General features: G+C 38.9%; 1 protein-coding gene across 2 annotated transcripts in view; it reads right to left on the bottom strand.

The window, feature by feature from the left end:
* The window catches only part of SYT14 (synaptotagmin 14), a 219,762-nt gene extending 196,597 nt beyond the window's left edge, over positions 1-23,165 (bottom strand). The window contains exons 1-2 of one of the 2 annotated variants that reach the window (XM_042976653.1): positions 23,128-23,165; positions 8,927-8,974 (exon numbers count right to left, since the gene is read on the bottom strand). In XM_042976653.1, coding sequence (XP_042832587.1) covers positions 8,927-8,974; positions 23,128-23,140 — 61 coding nt within the window. In that variant the 5' untranslated portion in view covers positions 23,141-23,165. Of the gene's footprint in view, positions 1-8,171; positions 8,377-8,926; positions 8,976-23,127 lie in introns of those variants that run through there. The other variant, XM_042976654.1, reaches the window with a different exon arrangement.
* Positions 23,166-24,968: the final 1,803 nt, after the last annotated feature.

Consider the following 24,968-nt stretch of genomic DNA (forward strand, 5'->3'; position numbering starts at 1 on the left):
TCACTCTTGTTACTGACCTTCTTTCTGTTCTTCAGGCAAGTCAAGAGCATTCCTACCTCAGGGTCTTCACACTTGTTCCTTCTGCCTGGAATGTTCTTCCCTTAGATAATGGCATGGCTTACTCCTTTCATTCCAATCCCTATTCAGTTTCCATGGTCTCAAAAAGGTCTTCCCTGACCACCCTAAATGGCTGAAGAGGTTAAGCTGCAAGCCCAATTTCCTTTTCCATGACTTATTTTTCTCCATTATCACTTCTCACTTCCTAAAATATGCTTTACTTATTCTCTACTTATTATCAGTCTCCCTCCTCTAGAAGGTAAGCTCCACGAGGGCAGCCCTTTCTGTATGTTCTCCTCTAGCACCTTTACCCAGCCTTGCACATACACATTAGGAAACTTTAAGAATACATCAGGGATCATTACGTCTTATGAACCCTAATTTTCATTGCCCACATATATGCAGTGTAAACAGCACCTCCCTTTTGTGACTTGTCTCATTTACCCTGCTTATAGTAGCTCTTATTATACACAACTTTTAAAATTTAAAAATGGTAAAATTCATCAACCTTTTCCTTTAGAGACTGTACTTTCTGTGACTTGAGAATTTGTTTCCCACCCTGAAATCATATCATGATTTCAAATACTGTTTTAGAAGTTTTTAAGTTAATCCAAATAGTATTTCAGTTTATGGCATGAAACACAGACCTACTTTTATTTTTTTCCATATGGATAACCAATTTCCCCAGCATCATTTAATAAGTAATCCATCTTTACTCTGACCTGTGATATCATCTTTCATGTAAACTAAGTTTCCCGTGTATAAGTATCTGCTTCTGTTCTGTCATGTCTCATTAGAGTATATGCCTTATCTGGGCCAATTCCATATAATTTTAATTACTATAACTTTACAAGAAGCTCTGGATAACACTAGGGCAAGTCACCGAAGCAGAGATGGCTGCCAGCTACCGTCTATTCTCTATCTCTCCTCTATCTAGATATGGAATCAACTTCCCAGATTTAGCTTGAATGGCCACTTGGCAGAACTAGTCTCAGCTTCCCTTGTAGCTATGTATGGCCATGTGACTAAGATCTGGGCAATGACATGTGAGTAGAAGTCATTTGTTTGCAACTCTGGATCACATCCTTAAAGAGAGCTGCTTTCAAAAAAATAAACAAATAAATAAAAGAGCTACTTTCTCCCCTTCCGTTCTGGTGACTGAAGGTGGACATGGAACTTCAAACATGCCAAGGAACACAACACCTTAGGGCCCATCACAGGAAGACAGAAGCAGCTCAACAAGTAGAATCACCCACCTCTATCCTATCAGCTTAGCCTTTTACATTAAAAGAGAAAAAACCTTTCTTGTTCAGTCACTTGATCTCTGATAAAGCAACCAAATGAGTATTTTAATTAATATATACCCACCTCCCTACTATGTTCCTTTACTTCAAAGCTATCTTAGTTTATTCTTGGCTATGTGCTCTGCCATATACATTTCAGAACTAATGTGTACATTCCCTGAAAATTCTTGTTGGGCTTTAGGTTAGAATTGCATTAAACTTATAGGTTAATTTGGAGAGTACGGCCAATTTAAACATACTGTATTTCTACCCATAAAAATTATTTATCTCTTCATTTACATATTTTCTTTTATGTCTGTAGATATAAAGCTTTTTTATTTTCTCCGTAAGAGTCATACACATATTTTGTTCAATTTGTTCCTGGGTATATTACAGATATCACAATACTCTAAGAATCTTCTTTTATTGCATTTTCTAATTGTTTGTTGCCTATTATATATAAAAGTGTGCCTTATTTTTATATAGTGATCTTGTATTAATCAAATTTATGGAACTCTCTTAGTCTAGTAATTTGTTTATAGAGTCTCCTGGAGTCTCCTGGATTTTCTACGTAATCAATATCACCTATGAATAATATTAGCATTATCCCTTCCTTTTTAAACTTATACTTTCTATTTCTTTGTCCTGGCTTACTGTACCAGCTAAGATCTCCAGTATGAGGCTGAGTAGCAACACTCATGCTTTTAATATTTCATCATTAAGTATTTGGTTTATTACCTATTTTTGACATGTCATTTATTAGGTTAAAGAAGTTTTTTTTATATTCTTAGTGTAAAAGCTTTTATTACAAATGATAATATATTTTATCAAATGCTTTTCCTGCTTCTATTGAGATGCTCACATGACTAACATGGTAAACCTTATGAACAGATTCACATGCAACATTCTTGGGATGGTCCAACTTGTCATATGTTCGTATGTTTTCCTCAACCATTGCAGTATTTGTTTTGCTAACACTTACATTTAGATTTCTAACTAAGATTGGTATGTATTTCCCTCTCGTACTGTACTAACTCTGGTTTAGTATCAAGGTTATATTTTAGTCTCATTAAGTAAATTGGGGGGATGTTCCATTTCTTTCAGGCTCTGGAAGTTTTTATAAGGTTGGGTCCTTTTTTCTTTGAAGACTGAATGGCAATTGCCTAAAAAAAACCACTATGATTAATTTAACTTTTCTATTAGTTTAAATTATACTGTTCTCTGAAATTGTCCATTTCATCTACAACTTCAAGTTTATCATCAAAAAGTCATGAATACTTTTAAGATTTTTTAAAGCTCACTTGTAAGTGCAATTATACCCCTTTTATAAGCCTAACATTAGGTACGTGTGGCTTCTGTATTTTGTCTTTAATTAACCATGCTAGAGACCTATCTCACACCTTCCAAAGTACTGGCATTTTGGTTCTGTTGATCTTTACTGTATCGCTATCTTTGTAGTCATTCCTTCTTTCTACTTCTCTGAGCTTATGAGATAGCTCTAACTTCTTGCACTCAACGTCTCCTCATAAATTTTCATTCTCTTTTTTTCTAACGTAAGCATATATGGTAGTGACTTTATTTTAACGGCTACAAACTCTTTGGCACTATCCCCATGAAGACTCTCCTCCCCTTGAACCCAGGCAGGCTTGTAACTGCTTATATGCCAACACAGTACAGCAGAAGTGACACCAAGTACCTCCTTCTAGGTAGATTTAAAAGTCACACAGTATCTACCTTACCTGTTAAGTATTGGCCACCATATGAGAAGTCTATGACTGTGAATCTACAGCTCTAGTTTTCAGTTCCTGTTTTTGTTTAACGGCTTTGATATATAATTCACCGTAAATGCCAACCTTTTAAAGTGTACAAGCTTCAGTGGTTTTCAGCATATTTGCAGAGCTGTGCAACCATTACCACTGTCTCATTTCAGAGCATTTTCCTCACCCCAAAAAGAAACTCTGCACCCCTCGGCAGTCACTCTCCATTCCCTCTTTCCCTCAGCCACTGGAAACCACTAATCTGCTTTCTGTCTCTATGGATTTGTTTATTCTGGACATTTCATATAAATAGAATCATATAATAGGTGGTCTTTTATGTCTGCCTTCTTTCACTTAGCATGTTTTCAAGGTCTATCCACATTGTAGCATGTACCAATACCTTACTCCTGTCTATTGTTCAGTAATACTCCATGATATGGATATACCACATTTGGTTTATTCATTCATCACTTCACGGGTATTTAGGCTTTTTCCACTTGGGTTATTATGAATAATGATGCTATGACTATTACAATACAGGCTTCTGTATGAACATAAGTTTTCAAATCTCTTGATTACACACCTAGGAATAAAATTTCTGGGTCATCTGGTAACACTATGTTTGACTTTCTGAGGAAATGCCTAACTGTTTTCCAAAGTGGCTGCAGCAATTCACAATACCACTGGCCACGTATGAAGTTCCGATTTCTCTACATCTTCATCAACACTTGTTATTGTCTTTTTTATTTTAGCCATCCTACGGGGGAGCGGAATGGTATCTCAACATGGTTTTGATGTTGCATGTCCCTGATGACCTTCTGTATTTTTAATACTGATGGTTCCCTAACTTTTATCTAGGCTTAAAAATGCATTTAATTTTTTTTTTTTAATGTTTATATACTTTTGAGAGAGAGAGAGAGAGAAAGAGTCAGCAAGCATGTGTACCACGGAATGTAGGCAGCCCTGGACAGAAAAGAAAAGGAAACAGACTCTCCCTTCAAGCCTCCTGAAGAAAAGCTTGACCTCAGCCCAGTGAAACTGACTTTGGACTTCTGGTCTCCCAAACGGTAAAAGAATAAGCTTGCGTTGTTTTAAGCCCCCAAAGTTGTGGTAATTTGTTACAGCGCTATAGGAAACGAATACAGATTTTAGTACCTGGAAATGGGGTGCTGCTGTAACAAACGTGTAATGTGTGCTAGTGGCTTTGGAATTAGGTAATGGGGAGAAGTCTGAAGAATTATGAGCAGCATGACAACAAAGGCCTAAATTGTCTTGAGAAATATTTATTGCCTTTTAATAGAAATATGGATTCTAATGATGATTCTGCTAGTGAAGACAGAAAAAAATAAGGACTGTAGTAGGAAAAAAAGCCTATACTGTCTTAGGTCTAGAACACCTAATCAGCCATAAAGTGACCACTGTAGAAACAAATGTTAAAGGTGCTGCTGGTGAGAGGTCAGAAGGAAAGGAAGAGCATGTTACTGGAAATGGGAGAAACGAGATCCTTGTGGCAGAGAGCTTGGCTAAATCGTGTCCTATAATTATATGGAAATTACAACTTGTAAGCAATGAACTTGGATATTTAGCTAAGGAGATTTCAAAGAAAAGTGCTGAAAGGGGGCCTGCCGCTTATAGTAAACCTTGGGAGAAAACGGATAAATTGAGAGAACTTATAAGCAAAAAGGTGCCAGGCCTTCATGATTTGGAAAATCCTCAGCCTATCCAGATTGTAAATTATGCTAAAATTAAGTACTCAATGTCAAGAAAGCATGCTCTGGAGACAAAGCCAAGGGTGTAGCTAAACAACCTTTTGCCAGTGCCTCAAAATGAACAAATTCAGTGACACAGAGGGCTCTCCAGAGAGATTAGACATATGACTCATGGATCTCCCCTGCCATCTCAGTGAAAGCCAAGTACGGAGATGGAATTATCCAGGAAAGAGCTGTGGAGAGGCATGTTGTCTAAAGGAACGAATCCCCATGACATAATGAGAAGACTCATGAGGTTTTTGAGAGTATATATAATCACTGCCAGCTTGAACTGAAAGGGTCAAGAAGACGAAATGAAAGACTAATGGCCTCCCCAAATCCTACAGGCAGAAAACCAGTGCAGACATATGCTACCTTCCGAGAAAAAGGAAGGATGACTCCAAGGGTACAGTCTTAAACCTAAAAGGTAGACAGCCTCAGACCTCAGGCTGAGTTTTATTTCCAGGCCACGAAACTTACAGGTTTTTCCCACTTGCATTTCAAAATTGCTTAGTACCAGTGACTCCTTTCCTCCTTCCATTTTCTCACTTTTGGGGTGGCAACGTCTATAACTGCTATCCTATGTCTCTTCCATCGCTGTATTTGGAGAGCAGGCAACTTGTTTGCTAGTTTCACAGGTCTGCAGATGGGCAGGAATTTTAAGCCAGGATGGATCATACCCAGAGTTTCACCCATACCTGATATAAACAATTTTAGATGAGGAGTTAATGATATTTAGATGATGTTTTGGACTTTGAGTTGATAATACAACATAAGACTTTGTAGATCAGGGTAAGGCACTTTGATTTTATTCCAGGTATAATGGAAATCCACAAAAGTGGACATACATTTAAAACCTGATTTAATAAAAACCTGATATAGATTTAATACATGTAAACCTGATACATACATATAATATACATACACACACACACACACACATATATACATACATATATTTTCTAAGTTTGCTTATTTTGAGAGAGAGAGCCTGCGTGCAAGCGGGGGAGGGGCAGAGAGAGAGGGAGAGAGAGAATCCCGAGCAGGCTTCCTGCTGTCAGCACAGAACCCAACAGGGGTGGTGCTTGATCCCATGAACCATGAGATCATGGGAGGGGCAGAGAGAGAGGGAGAGAGAGAATCCCGAGCAGGCTTCCTGCCGTCAGCACAGAACCCAACAGGGGTGGTGCTTGATCCCATGAACCACGAGATCATGACCTGAGCCAAAATCAAGAGTCAGATACTCAACTGACGGAGCCACCTGGGAGCCCCTAAACCTGATTTATACTTACATCATTGGTATGTACTGTAAGGAGATAAGAGTGGAAGCAGGAAAACCTGTCAGAAAACTACTACAGTTGTGTAGACAAGAAAGATAGGAACCCAGGCTACAATGATAACAGCAGGATGGAAAAAAGAGGATGGTTTAAAATTCTGAAGGCAGAAATGGCAGAGCTGGCTAATATATTAAATGGGAAAGACAAAGTGAAATATGCAGCTATTCCTAAATTAGGACCTGAGCAACTGGATAGACTGTTTTTTATTTGCTGAGATGGGGAAGATTGAGGAAGGTATGGACTCACGTGAGAAAATCAAGACTTGCATTTTCGACATGTCAAGTTGTTGTTCTGACAGACATCCAGATAGAAGTACCAAGTAAGTAGGGGATGTAAGACCGGGAGCTCAAGGACAGCTTGGATGGATACATTTGTGTGGCATTTAAGAGAAAACTAAATAAAATCAAACAGAAGGAAAAGATGGAAAAATGAAGTAAGCCCAGGACCAAACTCTGATAACCATTCTGGCATTTGAAGGTTTGACAGAAGAAAGAAGCCAGAAAGGAGACAGACAGCCAAACAGGTAAAAAGAAGCTGAATATGTCATGAGAGATGCCATTTTACCAGAATCACTGATACTAATTACAATTATTCTACTTTATTTAACCTCCATATCCTCTACTCTATGAAAGTCCAGCTTAAAGTGCAAAAGGTTTAGCTCTGAGCATTAATTTTGAAATATTTAAATATTTATGGAACATCCATCCACTGAGATAGGGCGCTGTACTGGATGTTGAGGACATACACAGAGATTGAGACACTTTTTTCGTGACATGGCTACTGTATAATTTTTTGAAATTTTAATCACATACTTAAAATTCCATAGGAAAGCAGGACGAAGTGAAAAAGCTGGACTATTATAATGGAGAGAAATCTGGGCAAGGCATTATGTGGATAAGAATCAAGACAGCCATAAAGAGTAAAAGAAGAACCGTAACAAAAAGGTATGTTCAGACCATCATCTATCCCATCTGTACTCTTCTCTCCACTGCAGCTTTATGTTCCCACTGTAGTCACAAAAGACCCTCTGAGCATTTATCTTCCTCTCTTCTAGCTGTCTCTATTCCTGTCTTGATCCTCATTTCTCCTAACTCCAGCTTTAACAGCTTTTGATTCCAACTGCTTTGTACAGTGTCTTCTGCTGTCCCGCCAAATAAATTCTGTGTTTTAAAAAGTTTTGGTGGGACAAGGTAATAACTGTAAAATTATTTACAACATCTTCAGAATTTCTGGGCTAATATATTATAGAAGAAGATTTCAAAATGTTGACCTAGAGGAAGAAAACAATGTACACATTTGTCCCCTCTCTCTCTCTCTCATTTTAGGTAAGAAGTACAAATCAACAATGATGATAGCACGAACCCCGTAATAAAAAAATTTGAGATTTCGGGGAATGGACTTCGATTTTCTCCTTTGTGTTACCAGAAGAAAGGTAATATAGATAAACTACACTTTAACCAAGGAAGGAGACTGTTTTTAAATGGACAGCAATCACAGGCAGTGACACACAAACCATAGCATGACCACGTCAATAATGTTCACACAAATTCCCCTACAAAGGATTATAAATTGCTTTCAACTCTAAACAAGCTGAGGCTTTCAGACATGTTGAAGACTTACTGAAAATATGCTCAATTTTCCTGGCATGCCAGTAAGACTCACCTAACACAAATACTGACACCGCCTCAAACCTCCTTAGGGTGAAATATTAGGGACAAAAGTGCTGCTAGTTGGCCAGACACGGGAGGGCGAATTCAGTTTTTAAGAGAGATGTAAGAAAAATAAAGTCTCCCAAGCTTCAAAATAGAAAAGAGTATGGGATTTATAAGGATTTCCTCCCCTGACCTCCCCAGGTATACCTTTTCCTTTCCTCACAGCACGTCACCGATCTGGGATTACTCATGTGTGTGGGGACTCCCAAGGTTCTCCTGATTCTTCCAAATCTACAGAATACCTGATTCCTTTCCTCCCACCTAATAACTGAATTACCTTTCCTGGGGCCACCTTGTTGAACCACCCAGTTGTCAGGTGGCTCCTTCTAAGGAAGCATAGACAGTTGTTGGTGTCAAAGGATGTTGTGGTCTTTGGACATGATCCCGATTTGAATTTCAACCAACTCCTCACATCTCTCTGATGGGGTACAGTAATAGAACAGAAGTCAATGGGAGATCAGCATGCACTCAGATTCCAGATTCTGAAAGGGAACAAAAATCAAACCCTCCATTCTTTGCCTCGGCACCATGTCTAATAACCAACATGCTAAGAAACCAGGCTTTATCAGCCCAACAAAACTAAACATAAAGTAACAACTCTCAATAACCACATAACAAACAACAGGTACTTTATGAATGCTTAAGTCTAATAAAAATAACAAATTAATATTTTTAAAATTTTTTTAATGTTTTTATTTTTTATTTTTGAGACAGAGAGAGAGAGAGAGAGAGAGACAGAGCACGAGCAGGGGAGGGGCAGAAAGAAGGGGAGACACAGAATCCGAAACAGGCTCCAGACTCTGAGCTGTCAGCACAGAGCCTGATGTGGGGCTTGAACCCACAAACCGTGAGATCATGACCTGAGCCAAAGTCAGACGCTTAACCGACTGAGCCACCCAGGCGCCCCAAAAGTTAATATTTATTAAACTGTATACTTTCTAAGTCCAAATCATCTAACATCTCACTAAAATTTAACATACACTGTGAAGTGTCCATTTCGTATCTGAATATCCATGCAGAGGACTGACTTACCTTTTCTAATACAGATAAGTTCATGTACTCCACAGGTTCTTTCTCCACCTGTTAAAAAAATTTTTGTTAGAAGTTAGAAAGAGGACATAATGTGAATGTGACTATTACAAAGAACTGTTTTAAATTAGCTTCTACCAATGACCTCAGGGAAAAAAGTTTACTAATTTTCCTTAAACTCAGCTATATGATAACTTCATATTTGGAATTTTCCCGAACCCATAAATTAAGATCTTATAAAGTCTTGGAATGCAGACACTTCATTCAAGTATGTTATTTTTAAATGGCAGTCTTCTCAAGAACAAATATCATATCGCCATTTCCTAAGTACCTCTTCACACCATCTAGAAAAAACACCGTAGGACCCACTTTTGTATTTGAGGTTTAATATATATAGGTAAGTTACTATGGAGGGACCAACCTTGTAAAGACACTATAGTTTATCACATATATGGTATAAAATGAAATGTAACCTTTCCCCATTCTTCAGCTACCCACTCTTATAAGTCTGTAAAAAGATAAATTTAAAAAATAGGATGATAAAAATAAATTTAACCAAAAGCTTACTTTGAGTATAATTAATATAAAAAGTATTCTATCATAAAATTAATATTATTGGTCACTGTAGAAATAGATACTCCTTCATTCTGAAACAGAATGCCCCTACTTTAAATGAATGTAAGCTAAATGAAATTTTGTAGTGTTCTATATATGCATGACCTTATAATTATGCTGTGAGTTATGTTTAAACTTTGCATAATAGAAATATTAAATAATTTAATCTTAGCTCATTACAAAAGTTAAGTTATAAGAAACAGAAATATCTTACAGCAGTAACATGAGTTAAAATCCATGATATCCACTAAAAAAAGTAGGTCATCTGAGAAGCAAGTTAAAAAACCAGAAAACAGTATTTCTATTGCTAAAGTAGGTTAGATCTACATTCTAATTTGGTTGTAACAACGCCATGTTTGTGATTATTACCAACACTATAGACTAATCACCAGTTATCAGGAAGATAGACTTAGCAAGAAGAAACACCTACCTTAAAGCTCTGATTATAAAATGCCTATTATTCAGCAAATCTCAGCGTAAATACATTGGGTCCTTGCTAATTAGAATATTACCAATGAGCAACCACTGATTACCTGCTGAAGGGCAAGAACAAGCTGTAACTGTATACCACATATCTTTAATATTGAGAAGACACTAGTCAAAAACTAGAAGGAGAATGTTTACCAAATTACAGAAGAAACTACTTTCAAGAGATTTGGAAGAATCATGTAACAACAATAAAATAACTATACTGATGCCATCACTGATGTTTTCACAGGCTACATAAAAATATCTTTTATATAGTCATTAAGGCCTATTCTCCAGAAGATAACACCTACAACTTAGTCTGCCTTATGTACTTAATTCATGTTCATAAGACTGTACTTGTTAAAGCCTGTATTTAAAACCAGACTTTCAGGGCACCTTGGTGGCTCAGTTAAATGAAGCATCCGACTTCACTCATATCATGAACTCACAGTTTGTGAGTTCGAGCCCCATCTCAGGCTCTCTGCTGTCAGCACAGAGCCCACTTCAGATCCTCCGTCCTCCTCTCTCTCTCTGCCCCTCAGCCCTCTCAAAAATAGACATTAAAAAAAAAAAAAACCAGACTTTCCCCCATATTTAAGGCAAATCGGTTAGGTTTTAATATACACATCTAATCTCAAATATAAGTGCATAGTTTGTACAGCCTAAGTGCTAATGGTAACATAAAACTATTAACAGTAACATAAACTATTAGAATCTAAGACTTTTCTCAAAACTATAAAATGACAATGACAGCTAACTCCCACTTTTAAAAGTATTCGATTCATCTATATCAAATGAAAGAACTTCATAAATAAAAAGCTAAGTCAAATAATTACTATATTTTAAATTTACAGCCGATAGATAATTGTCAAATGTGTCAAAGTAGCACAAAAATCACATAACTAGAAAAAGCGAGACTGTGCTCTACTCTTCCAGATATTTGTCCCAAAAATTCTAACCAACAAGGGAGATCTCAGTGATGTACATGTGGAAATCAAGAGCAATCAGTATTATTACTGAAATGGAAAGGAATATTAAGGACAAATAAATGCCAGGCAATAAAGTAAAATTTAGGAAAAAACAAAAAAAACCCTCCCTTTTAAAAGTACAAAAGAAGACGGGGCGCCTGGGTGGCTTGGTCGGTTAAGCGTCCGACTTCAGCTCAGGTCATGATCTCACGGTCCATGGGTTCGAGCCCCGCATCGGGCTCTGTGCTGACAGCTCAGAGCCTGGAGCCCGTTTCAGATTCTGTGTCTCCCTCTCTCTCTGCCCCTCCCCTGTTCATGCTCTGTCTCTCTCTGTTTCAAAAATAAATAAATGTTAAAAAAAAAAAAATTAAAAAAAAAAAAGTACAAAAGAAGAAACACAGAAAGCTAAATAAAATTTACTATATTACTGGACCATGAAATCGATATTCCTTTGGTTTTCAATCCTTTTTGAGACCAGTAAGAGTGTTTAGGAAAAAATATGCATTCTATATGCTAAATATGTATGTTTTAAAGTATGTGTTTGGGAGTCAAAGGCTTAAATACTTTTTCAATCAGAGATAGTGAACTGTGTATAAACTTTATGCCTTGTTTTAAAATCTCTAAAAATAAATCTGAAAAGTTTCAAAGTGAGTCAAATTTGCAAGCAAAAGGCAAGTCATTGTAGGCATAGCTTGACTTAGATATGGTGGCAATTCAAAAAGTGGTTTACTGATTTTAAGAGTATAATGCATAAGGGGAATGATTCTTTGAGGTAGATACATATGTATATATATGTATGTGTAGATACATATATAACAAATATGTATATCAAATACATAGAAGAATGATTATTTGTATATCAAATACATAGAAGAATGATTATTTTTATTCAGCTATTATTGGCATATAACACTGTGTAAGTTCAAGATGCACAAGCTGATTTGATACATTTATATATCGCAATGATTACCACCATAGCATTAGCTAACACCTCTATCACATTACATAATTATCAGTTGTTTGTTGTAGTCACAATTAAGATCCAGTCTGTTAGCAATTTTTAAGTTTATAACACAGAATTGCTGTCTAAAACCACTATACTGTGCATTAGATCTCCAGGACTTATTTATCTACAAGTTGCAAGTTTTTTCCCTTAAACATCTTTCCAATTCCCCCACATCTCCCAGACCCTGGTAACCACCATTCCATTCTCTGTTTTTACAAGTTCAGCTTTTGTAGATTCCACATTTAAGTGGTACTATACACTATTTGTCTTTTATTTTTATTTTTTTGGATTTAAAGGAATTTCTTTTTTTTTCTTAATATGAAATGTATTGTCAAATTGGTTTCCACATAACACCCAGTGCTCATACCAACAGGTGCCGTCTTCAATGCCCATCACCCACTTTCCCCTCCCTCCCACCCCCCATCAACCCTCAGTTTATTCTCAGTTTTTAAGAGTCTCTTATGGTTTGCCTCCTTCCCTCTCTGTAACTTTTTTTTCCCCTTCCCCTATGTCTTTTATTTTTAATGTTTACTTATTTTTGAAAGAGAGGGAGACAGCATGAGTGGGGGTGGGGCAGAAAGAGAAGGAGACACAGAATCCAAAGCAGGCTCCAGGCTCTGAGCTGTCAGCACAGAGCCCAATGAACCCACAAACCATGAGATCATGACCACAGCTGAGGTCGGAAACCCAACCTACTGAGCCGCCCAGGTGCCCCACTACTTATCTTTTTGTATCTGACTTATTTCACTTATCATAATGCCTTCAATCAAGGTCCATCCATGTTGGCAGGACTTCCTTCTTTTTAGGTCTGAGAAATATTCCATTGTATATACATACACCACATTTTTATCCATCCATCCGCAGATGGACACTCAGGTTGTTTCCTTATCTTAGCTATTGTGAATAATGCTGTAATAAACACAGATACCTCTTCAATATATTCTTTTCATTTCCTTTGGATACATACCCATTTGTGGCACTGCTGTATCTCACGGTAGTTCTATTTTTAATTTTTTAAGGAACCTCCATGCTGTTTTCTGCAGTGGCTGAACCAATTTGGAGGAATGAGTACTTAAAGTAATAAATTAGCCAATCTCTTTATTTTTTTTTAAATTTTGTTTTAATCTTTATTTATTTTTGAGAGAGAGAGAGAGTACAAGTAGGGGAGGAACAGAGAGAGAGGGTGACATTGAATTTGAACGAGGCTCCAGGCTCTGTGCACAGAGCCTGACGCAGGGCTTGAACTCACGAACCACGAGTTCATGACCTGAGCTGAAGTCAGACACTCAACCGCTCAACCGACTGAGCCACCCAGGCACCCCTAGCCAATCTCTTTAGAAAGAAATGTCTTCTGTTAAAATGAATAATTATCCCCCAAATGAACTCATATAAATAAAAATTTTCACACATCAAATTTACTTCAAAGACATAACAATAATGAAGACTTGGGAGATCGTAACAGAATGACAGAATATAAAAAGGCTAGAAGTCAGAAATAAAGTTGTCTAGCTCAATCCAGATAAACAAACTGAACCACTAAACGTTAAGTAGAGTTGCCCAGGGTCACTAGTTTATTGCCAGAAAAAATAATTAGTACACTAGGGTTAATACAGTAAGAAATTTAAATATCAATTTTTCTTCACTTTTACAAATAAAATAAAAATTATGTAATTGTTTTCTAACCCTTTCAGGTAATTAAAATACAAGTCAGTTTCTCAAAACTATTCTTGGAGATAATGCCAGCATTGCTCTTGAAATAATCATCTCAGCAACATGGAAATGAGAGATAGAAAATGACAAGCTTAGTCAAAGTTACCATCTTTTCCCTCAGGCAAACCCATGTAGGAGCATAATATAAACTGGCAGAATCCTCTACAATTGGCGTTAAGTACATAGTGTAAGAGGAAATAGATGCGTATGGGCACACACACACATACATACATGCTGCGAATGTGCGCATGTGTGTGTTTGTGTATGAATGGACACATGATTGAGAGTGTGCCTGGGAACTAGGAATTTCTTTTTAAGTGGAGACAAGGTGGGTGATAGGGACTTACAAAGTATGTACTTTTCCATATGCCTACATAAGGAAAATATGTGGGGAGCCTGGGTGGCTCACTTAAGCCTCTGACTCTTGATTTCCACTCTCTGGTCATGATCTCACGGATTCATGAGATCAAGCCCCATGTCAGGCTCTGTGATGACAGCACAGAGCCTGCTTGGGATTCTCTCTGCTGCTGCTCTGCTTGTGCGTGCGCACGCACTTGCTGTCTAAATAAATAAATAAACTTTAAAAAAAAAAAAAAAAGAAGGAAAATATGCAGTGATGCTCTAGTCCCATCAAAATATGGCCAGGTATACAAAAATGCAATTAAACCCAAAGATTTAGTTCACTGAAAATGGATCTAGGAGTCCTTTCTGAAATTGACTTTATTTTGTCTACCATGTTAACTTTGACCAATAACCTAAGTCACTACAATTTACGGGCAATATTAACTTCTCAAACAGCACAAGGCTACTTTAGAAATACCTTAAATTCTACCTTATCTAAAGATCAGCAAAATACATGCATTAAAGTGGTCAAAATTAAATTAATGTCTAGCTTACACTGATAAACTCTGTTATAGCTAATTGTTATAGCTATATATGATAAGCATGAAATGTTAAATATTTCCTGTTAATGTTGCCAACTACCACCTTCCCCAACCAATTTAACTCATTTAGACCACAGTCACTAATCTATAGACACCTTTCAGTTTTAACCCTAATGAAGTTATTCAAGGAATGATACCAATTTTGGTGCCTAATTGAAAGCACAGTATTATGGAAAGACCATGGTTTCTGAATTGAGTCAAGCTTCAGTTTTCAAGTCAGCATCACCTAGTATTGTCTTTGTAAACCTTGTGCCTGTAAGAAAAAATAAAAATAACTAAACACATTTGTAAAGTAGTAATAATAGTTAACTCCAGGATGGAAAATAGCTTTCCTATCCGTATACCAACTCTGGGCTATTAAAAGTAGCGGCTGGCATGGGGTGGAGGGCAAAGTTGAGAAGGATTCTGAAACAAAGTTGATACTTGGTAGGGAGATGTTAAAAAGACACTTGAAGGAAACAGATGACTGCTACAGGAGAAAGAGAGAACAGTGCCATGCATTTGCCGTCCACACTGTGATAATGGATAGATGATGCCTAGCCCATGGTGAACACCATAAAATGTCAATCCCCTTTGCATTCCTCACAAGGACAAAACTCAAAGAAAACTTAGACTTATGCCTAGAGACAGAAAAGATTCTGTATGTTTTCTTCTCTTCTACAGCATCAGTTACCAGTTAATTTCAAACACTCTCCTGTGTAAATATCCCAAAATAAACATTAATCTTCTCATACTTCTTAACTTATCCTCTTTTTAGAAATTTTCTTAAAAACAACAACAACAACAAACTTTTGGGCCTCCAATCCTCTGGGAGTTATCCTCCCAAATTGGAATTCTTTTCTTTTCTTTTTCATTGTTGCTATTCAATTACTAGAGTTAAAATAATCTGAATAAGTATTTTCTCTCTTTTTTTTAAGTGTTTATTTATTTATTTTGAGAGAGGGGTAGAGAGAAAGAGGGAAGAGAGAGAGAATCCCTGTCCCTGCACTGTCAGCGCAGAGCCCAACACAGGGCTCGACCCCAGGAACCCTAAGAACATGACCTGAGCCAAAATCAAGAGTCTGATACTTAACTAACTGATTCACCCAGGCGCCCCTGAGTAAGTCCTTCCTATATTTACTTTTACAAACTCTTTTTATTTATAACATTCCTATACCATAGCCTAAGTTTTGAGACATATATTCGGCACCATTCCAGCATCACACAGAACAACCAAGTGTACCTCTTTTCATAACAATATCTTAGAGTACTTTATAATTTGCAAATCTTGCTAAGTACAGTATATCTTTTGATCCATATAAGTTCCTATAAATTTATTCAATAATTTTTTTTCCAGGAGGTACAAGTTTATCTTATAAAAGTAAATTTATTGTTCACAAACATAACCCATTTTTCCTACTTCTGAGCCACTTTTACTTCAGTTTTTAAGTTAATTAAGTTTTTGACTGTTTAGATGCTCATTAAGATAACACCATAAATCCCTGAATAAGTATATGCTCAAAAAAAAAGGGAGCATACTACTGGGGAGCCTGAGTGGCTCAGCTGGTTGAGCGACCAACTTTGGCTCAGGTCATCTCAGTGTTCCCAAGTTCTGTGCTGTAGCACAGAGCTCGCTTCAGATCCTCTGTCCCCCCTCTCTGTCCCTCCCCTGCTTGCAGGTGCACACTCACTGTCTCCCAAAAATAAATCTAAAAAATTTAAAAAAGGTATTCTACTTAATTTTCTACTTAAAAGAGAACACCTGTGTTTTGACTACTGCACCAGTTCATTTGTTAAAATTACTAATATGCATTATTATATTAGTAAGTTCAAAATGCTGAAGATAATTTTTCATTAAAATCCTCTATCTCCTGATGACTCCTAATACAGCCTTACAACTGTAATGTTCTGAATGTACATATGGATCTTAGAAGTTTGTTTTTAAATAACTTCCTAAATAAACAAATTCCTGATGACAGTTTGCTGCGTTGTCACTATTTCTTCCTTCTTAAAAAAAAAAAGTCAATCAAGGGTTCCAATTTTTTAGGTTTCAATTAAGATTTTACTACACATACATACGAAATATGTACATAATTGTCTTATTCAAGAGTCTAGAATGTTTCATTGACAGTAGTTTGTTGAATCTGATGTTCTCCCCCACAGGCTTGTCACGTTAGGTATAAACTAGGTAGGACTTGGGAGTGGAGGAAAGAATGAAGTCAGCTAACTGGAAATCTACGAAGACAGTCTACTATGCTACTACACATATGCTATGGACAAACACTACAATCACTTTAAAGAAAACAATAACGCAAGCAGCATTACTCAACAAATAAATAAGCCAACATGTGGTTCTCTAGCTTTCTATGCTGGCCTGTGCCATTGTGTTCTAACACTACCTAAACCAATGAAAAAAGGAAATGTTTCTTAATGCAACTGTTTCTCTAATGTTCCCTAGGTTTTTCTAATTTGGTTTAGTGAGTTAGGACAGAAACCTTAAATAGACTGTAAATTATTCAAGAGTAATTACAGAGAGAGGTCTCTGAACAAACATACCTCACATCTAAACATATCCTAAATCTCTGCAAAACATCAGGAATTTTATACCTGCCGAAAGTCAAAATATCCCTTTTAGGAATATCACTGATTAAACTGAACTGTAAATCCTCCAAAAATAAACTGCTCGATAAACTGTCTCATTCTGCCACAGACTGTAGACAGGCATGACTTTCTATCATCCCCCATTACATCCTAATGAGCTCTTACAATAACATGGAAAGCAGGAAAGGAGTGTGATGTTCTCCCTCAGGACTTGTGGCAGAACATGTTTGTATTGGGATATCTTAATTCGATACTTCAAAAGTCCAAATTCTGCCTTGGAAATCTTAGAGTCACAACAAACCTTCAAAAGCATCTCAGAATTGTACTGATGATTAAAAAAGTATGTATGTGGAAGTGTGTGCTAAACGACAAAGTGCCTTATGAATAAAAGGTATACACACACACACACATACACACACAGATTCTTTCTAATATAGTCTTCTTTTATAACTTCAAAAAATGTTACCCAGAGAGCTAAAGTAGCTAAAGTTGATATACAGCACATTAACAACAAAAGTGAGTAATTTTACCTCTATTTTGATAATCCTATGGAAGTCAGAAAAATGTGGAGTGAGGGAAGGAGGGGCATAGGTCAGATCATTAAAGGCCTGCTCTAACCTGAGGTTTTAAATAATTTATATGTTACAAAGATAACTAGCAACAGTTCAGAATATGGGTTGGAAGGAACCCTAAAACTGGTGCTAACAAGAATAGCTAGGAAACTAATACAAGCCCTTTAATGAGGGGGAATAAACTAAAGTATAAGCAGTAAGCATCATAAATTCGTTTGAGATGTAGACTTGGCAGGACTTAGTGATCAACAAGATGTGGGGGGGGGGGTGAATTTTAAGACAAGGTTGATTTCCAGATTTCTATCTCAGATGTCTGGTTACTTAAAAATGACACTCAGATGGTAAATTTGCATAGAGTGGGGATACAGAAACTGGATGTGGTGGCTGTGATGACAACTTTAGGACATTTTGAATGTCCCAAACTAAATATTTTGGATTGTTGTGGAACACCCATGATATCTAGCTACTATCTGAAAATATAAATTAGGAAAACTCTGTGTGCTTTTATTAACAGTGCACTTTTATTTGCTTTTTTAAAGTCTACTTATTTTGGGGGGGGGGGGGGAGAGCACAGAGTCTGATACAGGGCTTGAACCCACCAACTGTGAGATCATGATGTGAGCTGAAACCAAGAGTCAGATGCTTAACCAACGGAGCCACCCAGGCGCCCCAACACTTTTCATTTTTTTAAGTTTTTATTTAAATTCCAGTTAACATACAGTATAGTATTAGTTTCAGGGGTACAATATAGTGACTCAACACTTCCATACATCGCTCGGTTCTCATCACAAGAATTAATAGGGCACTTTTAATTTACTGCTCCAGAAAGCTGAACTAGAAGGACTAGTAGATAGACAGAAGTTAATGAATGGCAGATTTTTGGTCAAATACATCTGGGAATCAATGTAATCAACATCTATAATTTACAGAATTCCATTATAACTATTCAAAAAATATTTGTGGATTATATACTATACTCAGATACTGTGCAAAATGTAAGGAGTAAAAAAATGAAGAAGATATTACCTTCTGGAATTGACAGGAAAGACAAATTATAAACAAGTGATTACAAAATTACTCAATATGTGCAATTACAGCAGTATGGAGAAAGGATGAGAACAGGATTAAGAATGGAAACGCAGGGGCACCGGGGTGGCTCAGTCGGTTGAGCGTCTGACTTCAGCTCAGGTCATAATCTCATGGTTCACTGAGTTTGAGCCCCACATCAGTCTCTCTGCTGTCAGCACAGAACCTGCTTCGGATCCTCTATCACCCACTCTCTCTGCCCCTCCCCTGCTCTCTCTCTCTCTCAAAAATAAATAGAAATATTGAAAAAAAAAAAAGAATGGAAACACAAAGAACATTAGGCAAAGAAGATGAAGGAAAGACTGAGAAGTAATCAAGAGAGAGGAGAAAATTTCCTAAACACAGGAAATGGTTAACAATGCCAGACTGACAAAGGCCAACATTACAAGAATTAATACACTGGATGAAAACTATAGGTCTTGATAGGCTAGAGCAGACCAATGATTCCCAACATGATTACCACCAGACCTCTAGGGTAACAATAAGGATCTGTAAACTATTCAATATTTCAAAATGCTTTCTCAAAATTGTACTTTAAGATAGGACTAAATTCTTTTTTTTTAATGTTTATTTATTTTTGAGAGAGAGAGAGAGAGAGACAGAGAGACAGAGAGAGAGAGGAGGGCACAGAATCCAAAGTAGGCTTCAGGCTCCAAGCTGTCAGCACAGAGCCCAACATGCGGCTCAAACTCACGAACCATGAAATCATGACCTAAGCTGAAGCTGGACACTTAACTGAATGAGCCACCCAGGCACTCCTAGAACTAAACTCTTTACCACTGACTGGAATTATATTAGATCAGTGTGGTAACACCATCATCGTATATTTGTCTGAGTCCTGACTAGCACTTACTTTCTGATAAAAGGAGGAAGTGAATGATTACTTAGTATGTACAGTATGGGTTTTACATAAAGGAGGAAATAAAAGTAACCCTCAGTACTTAAAAATCTAAATTCAAGGGCTAAAATGTGGAGCCAGAGCTAGGAAGAATATGCTTAACAGATACAAATGATCTGTTCTTTGAGTCAAAACACTGGTTTGCTATGCAAGGGATGGAAGACACCTGATGTGAAAGAAGTCCAGGTGAAAGAGACTCTATGGTTTTGGTTCATTTCAACCTCATCTCGAGCCAACATACAATTCCAAAAAGGCTATGCTAATATTAAGCTACATTAATAGGATTATGCACAAGATAAGAAATGGCAGAACAGTTTTAAATGTATGCTACTCAGCAATGCATCTGGAATGGATTTCATTTCAAACTTTAAAACATACATACAACTATACACCATCCAGAGGAAGAGCTGGTTATTCTGTCTAGAAAGTGTTCAAAAGTTGTCTTCAAATGGCAGAAGGGATGTCATGTATATAGGGAATAGAGGGCTTTTAATTTATTGCTCCAAACGGCAGATCTAGGAGTAGTAGTTAGACAGAAGTTACTGAATGGCACGTTTTTGGTCAAATTCAAAGACCTCATGAACTGTAAGAATTATACTTCCACTTGGCAGACATTGTTCAATGTCCACCGGCACATGAGTTCAATAAATTCATCCCCATTGAGTGTTTTTATACAAAAGATGATTCATCCTTTGTTGTTCACACCGTATTGTAATTACATGACTAAAATTATCTGTCTCCCCAACTAGAACATGTGCTCCTTGAGGGAAGGAGTGCAGTCTTAGTCATCTTTATGGCCCCATAGAGTCCTGCACAGAACACTGAGTACAGCTAGTGCTATTAAGTCTGCTGAATTAACAGGTGAATGAAGGGACTGAATGTTTTAAGAACCACTTCATTGGGAAGAAGGTTGAATGAGATGCCCCCTTGGGCCACTAAAATCCTAAAATGTCTCTAGTACAAAGCCATCATCCAGAGTTCATTTTACTTCATAAAACAGCATGGGAGGGGTGCCTGGGTGGCTCAGTTGGTTGAGCCTCTGACTTCAGCTCAGGTCATGATCTCGCAGTTCGTGAGTTTGAGCCCCGCGTCAGGCTCTGTGCTGACAGCTCAGAGCCTGGAGCCTGCTTCAGATTCTGTGTCTCCCCCTCTCTCTGCACCCGCCCCCCCCCCCCCACCCATTCATGCTCTGTCTCTCTCTGTCTCAAAAATAAATAAACATTAAAAAAAATTTAAAAAATTAAAAAAAAAACAGCATGGGAATGTAATTTGCTGGGGTGGAGGGTGCCGGGGGCAGCTGGTGGCTCAGTTGGTTTTAAGCGTCCGACTACAGCTCAAGTCATGATCTTGCGGTTCATGAGTTGGAGCCCCATGTCAGGTTCTGTGCTGACAGCTGGGAGCCTGGAGCCTGCTTCAGATTCTGTGTCTCCTTCTCTCTCTCTGCCTCTCCCCTGCTCAAGCTCTGTTTCTCTCTCCCTCTCAAAAATAAATAAACATTAAAAACAATTAAAAAAAAAAAGTGTTCCGGTATGTAATAAACAGCACAGTTAGAATAACCTGACCTGACATCTTTATTTGAAATGCTAATAACTAACTTTAGTCTCTATACCAAACTAGAAAAAGTATAATTTCCAATCTTTATATTAAGAAGACTTTGACAAATGTTTAAGTATTAAAAAACCGATGAGAGTATCTAAAACACAGAAGAATCTCTAGGAGAATTTCAAAAATCTTGTTCTTTAAACATACTAGTAGTAAAAGGCAGAACAAAATGCCATCAGTTAACATAAAAAAGGGAATCAATCACATTTAACTGTGGGGTAGGAAAGACTGAGAAAAAGAGGAAAAACTAAAATATATCAAGAAATTACAAGTTACAAGATCAGATCCAGATGCTATTATACCTTCCGCATAAACCTTTTTAGCTTTACCACATCATTAAGAAATACTACCACAAACTGGTTGGGGAAATAAAGTACAAAACATTAATCAGTGGATTTGGTTGCTGGATTTTTAACCTCTAGTAAAAAGTACAATAAGGAAAAGAGTTTGAAAGTACCACTCTGGGTAACAGAAATATCAAAGGTTATAAAATAGATCTTGTTCCCAGCGCTCTCCATCGTTTTGGCTAAAGTAGCTATTTGAAATGTGTGAATGTGTCTGAAATGTGTGTCTTGCATATAATAGGTGGAATCTCTTAAATAAGCATAAACGCAGCTAAAGTTATTTTGGAGGATGCAGGATCTGACAAAAAGGAACCCCCAGAGCTGTATGCTACTGGTGATTAGTCAGTCACCAAGATGGGAAGTGCTCTGAAAAGTTTTGTTTACGAGGAACACACATAAAATCTGAGCTAATGAGGATACAGCCAAAGGTACCTCGAACATCTGTACAGATGATGTGAATCTGTACACACGGACGTGCACCCAGGTAAATTTTACAAACTACTTTCACGGTCTGAGTTAAGCTCAGAAGGACACAGGCTGGAAGATGGTGCAGTCTTTCACATAAACATCCTAGCCGTGTGATACTAATTTTCACAATATCCTCCTTAAAAGCAAAGCAAAATACAGACACTTCCAAAAACATGGAACAAGAAGAAAATACACTCTGATGGCAACTACCTCATCTGGCTAGGTGGTAAACACCAAGTATTTCGAAAATACGAGTGTTGTTGACACCAACACTTAGTGGACTGATACACACGCAGGATTCTAAGAGCGTGCGTTTGTTATTTCAGATGTATTTACTTCTCTTTCCCAGAGAAAAAGCAGTTTTGAGTGTTAGGGGAAAAAACACTTGAGGAAATTAACTTCATCCCAAATTTCCTAGCCCCCTAACAGCAGCAAACAGAGGGGAATGGACGAAGAGTGCGGTCCAGCGTCAGCTCCAGAGCAGGGACTAAGAATGGTTAGGACTGGGATAGCAAAACTGGACTTCCAGTTTGGTAGCAAAGCGGGTACTTGCCGGAGGAGGGGGTACGGGGGGTGGGCGATGGAAGGGGCTAAGCCCCGCGGTCCCTCGCTCCCCGGGCCCGTCCCGCGGGGCTCTGCAGGGCCGCACCGGAGCCCCACTCGGCGCCGCCAGGCACGGCACCTGTCAGGCGCACCGGCTCCTCGCCGCGCCGGGCCCCGGGCCGAGGCCGACTGGACCGCCAGGGCCGGAGCAAGTCGGGCGGACCCGCGGCGCCGCTCCGCCCACCCGTCTCCCGAGACGCGGTCTGGACCCCTGCGCCTCCCCAGCCGGCTCCCCTCCCGCAGGCGAGCGCCCCACCCGCGCCACGGCCTCCCGGGCGCCTCGGAGCCCCGCTCCCTGGGCGTTCCCCCTCCTCCCTTACCGCGGCCGGCCTCCACTTACCTTCAATCGCCATGATGTGCTCGCCATGGACCGCACCAACTGGATGGCGGGGGCGGCGGGCCGGCGTGCGGGCGGAAGACGCACGGAGTCCGCCAGCCAGAGGGGCGGGGCAGGCCCCGCAAACGCCCGGCTGCGCAGCCCGGAGGGGAGCCGCGGGCGGGGCGGGCTGGGGCGGGGCGGAGGAGGGGCGCCCCGAGCGTCCGACTGCTGGCCGCCGAAGAAATGGAACCTTCCCGGGCTGCCGCCGCCGCTGGCGGCACGTGACGCCGCCCCGCCCCCACCCCGCCACCCCCACAGCGCCTCGCGCCGGGATTCAAAATAGGTGCCCAGTCTGGGGAGCCCCGGCACCTTCGCCGGAGACCGGCCCGAGGCGCACTGAGCATGTGCAGGAGGCTCCGACTCGCTTGGCCCGGGGCTTCCCCGGGCCCAGGAGCACGGCGGAGGCGTAAGCATCTCGGGTGCTGGCAGCGTCCGTAGCCGAAGAAGGAGGAGAGTAGGGAAAGGATGTGGTCAGGACCATGGACAGGTCTCCTCGCTTGAAGACTGGGCTCGGGGATTCCCACCCAATGACTCCTTGTTTAGGTAATCTGAAGGTCTGTTTTGGTTTTGCTTTGCTTTGCCTGAATCAGCCAAGTACTCGCCTCAGATCTCTGTTCTGGGGTGAAGAGACAGCTAGTTGGCAAAGAGCAAACAGGAGAAAGGCATCCTAAGGACAGCAGCTTCCGTTGCGCTCCCCCTATCTCTGTTTCTCTCTCTCTCTCTCTCTATCTCTCTCTCTCACTGTCTCTGTCTCTCTGTCACGCACACACACACACGCACACATTTCTGATAAAGCTTGCCACTACCCTGAGCTTGGTTTCCACTTTGGAAATAGGAGTTGATATTTATCTCTACATTATAAACACACCTTGAGGCCATACAAAAGTAGGGATCAGACAGTTTTGATAAAGGGCCTGAAAAGCATGTCACATGCAGCTTTTTAAAAAAAATCTACAAACCTGTGGGTGTTATGAACAGTTACAGGCCAATCTAGAACACAGCAACACTTAGCCCCTTCATTTTTTACCTAAAGTACTTGAACCACTCAACCATTTACCCAATTTGCAACTTCATTTGGTACTGAGAGTCTGGACAATCAACAACATTGAGGAATAGGGACTTAACTGATTCTGAAATGAAGAGAAAATGATAACTCTTAGCGCAAAATAGCTATATTGGGGACTGACACAAAGAAGAAAAGATTTTGCACTTATGTAAGTGAGGTTGGACTGTAAATCTAGAGCAGAACTGTCTTTCATTGCTTTTATATAATCCCTCCCTCAGTCACAGCTTATGTTCAATTAGACATTCATTCTTTACCATTTTCGTTAATTCAGTGAATATTTACTGAACCAGGAACTGTATGCTAAAAGCAGGCTACAAGCAAGAGTTGTTATTTAAGGAACAAATTGTACCCAGAAAATATTTAAACGTCCATATTTCAGGAAAGCTGTGTGTGTGTGTGTGTGTGTGTGTGTGTGTGTGAGAGAGAGAGAGAGAGAGAGAGAGAGAGACACAGATTATCTATGAAAAATAGGTAAAATATGTATAGTGCCAAAGATATTTTCTCCAGGTAACCTCCCTTAAAAATGTCTTGAACTCTAAAGCATGTGTTTGAACTTGAAACTGACAGTTCTGAGTTTATGGTTTCTGACTGGCTCTGATTAATCCAATTGTTCAACCTTTTTAAGAATTTCATATGGAAAGTCAGAAAGACCTAATTATTATTATTTCATCACCAACACACAAGTTACTATATATATAACCAAGTTGTGTGAGCTTCCATGCCCAGGTTAATATCA

Source organism: Panthera tigris, chromosome F3, assembly GCF_018350195.1.
Source record: "Panthera tigris isolate Pti1 chromosome F3, P.tigris_Pti1_mat1.1, whole genome shotgun sequence".
Taxonomy (NCBI): domain Eukaryota; kingdom Metazoa; phylum Chordata; class Mammalia; order Carnivora; family Felidae; genus Panthera; species Panthera tigris.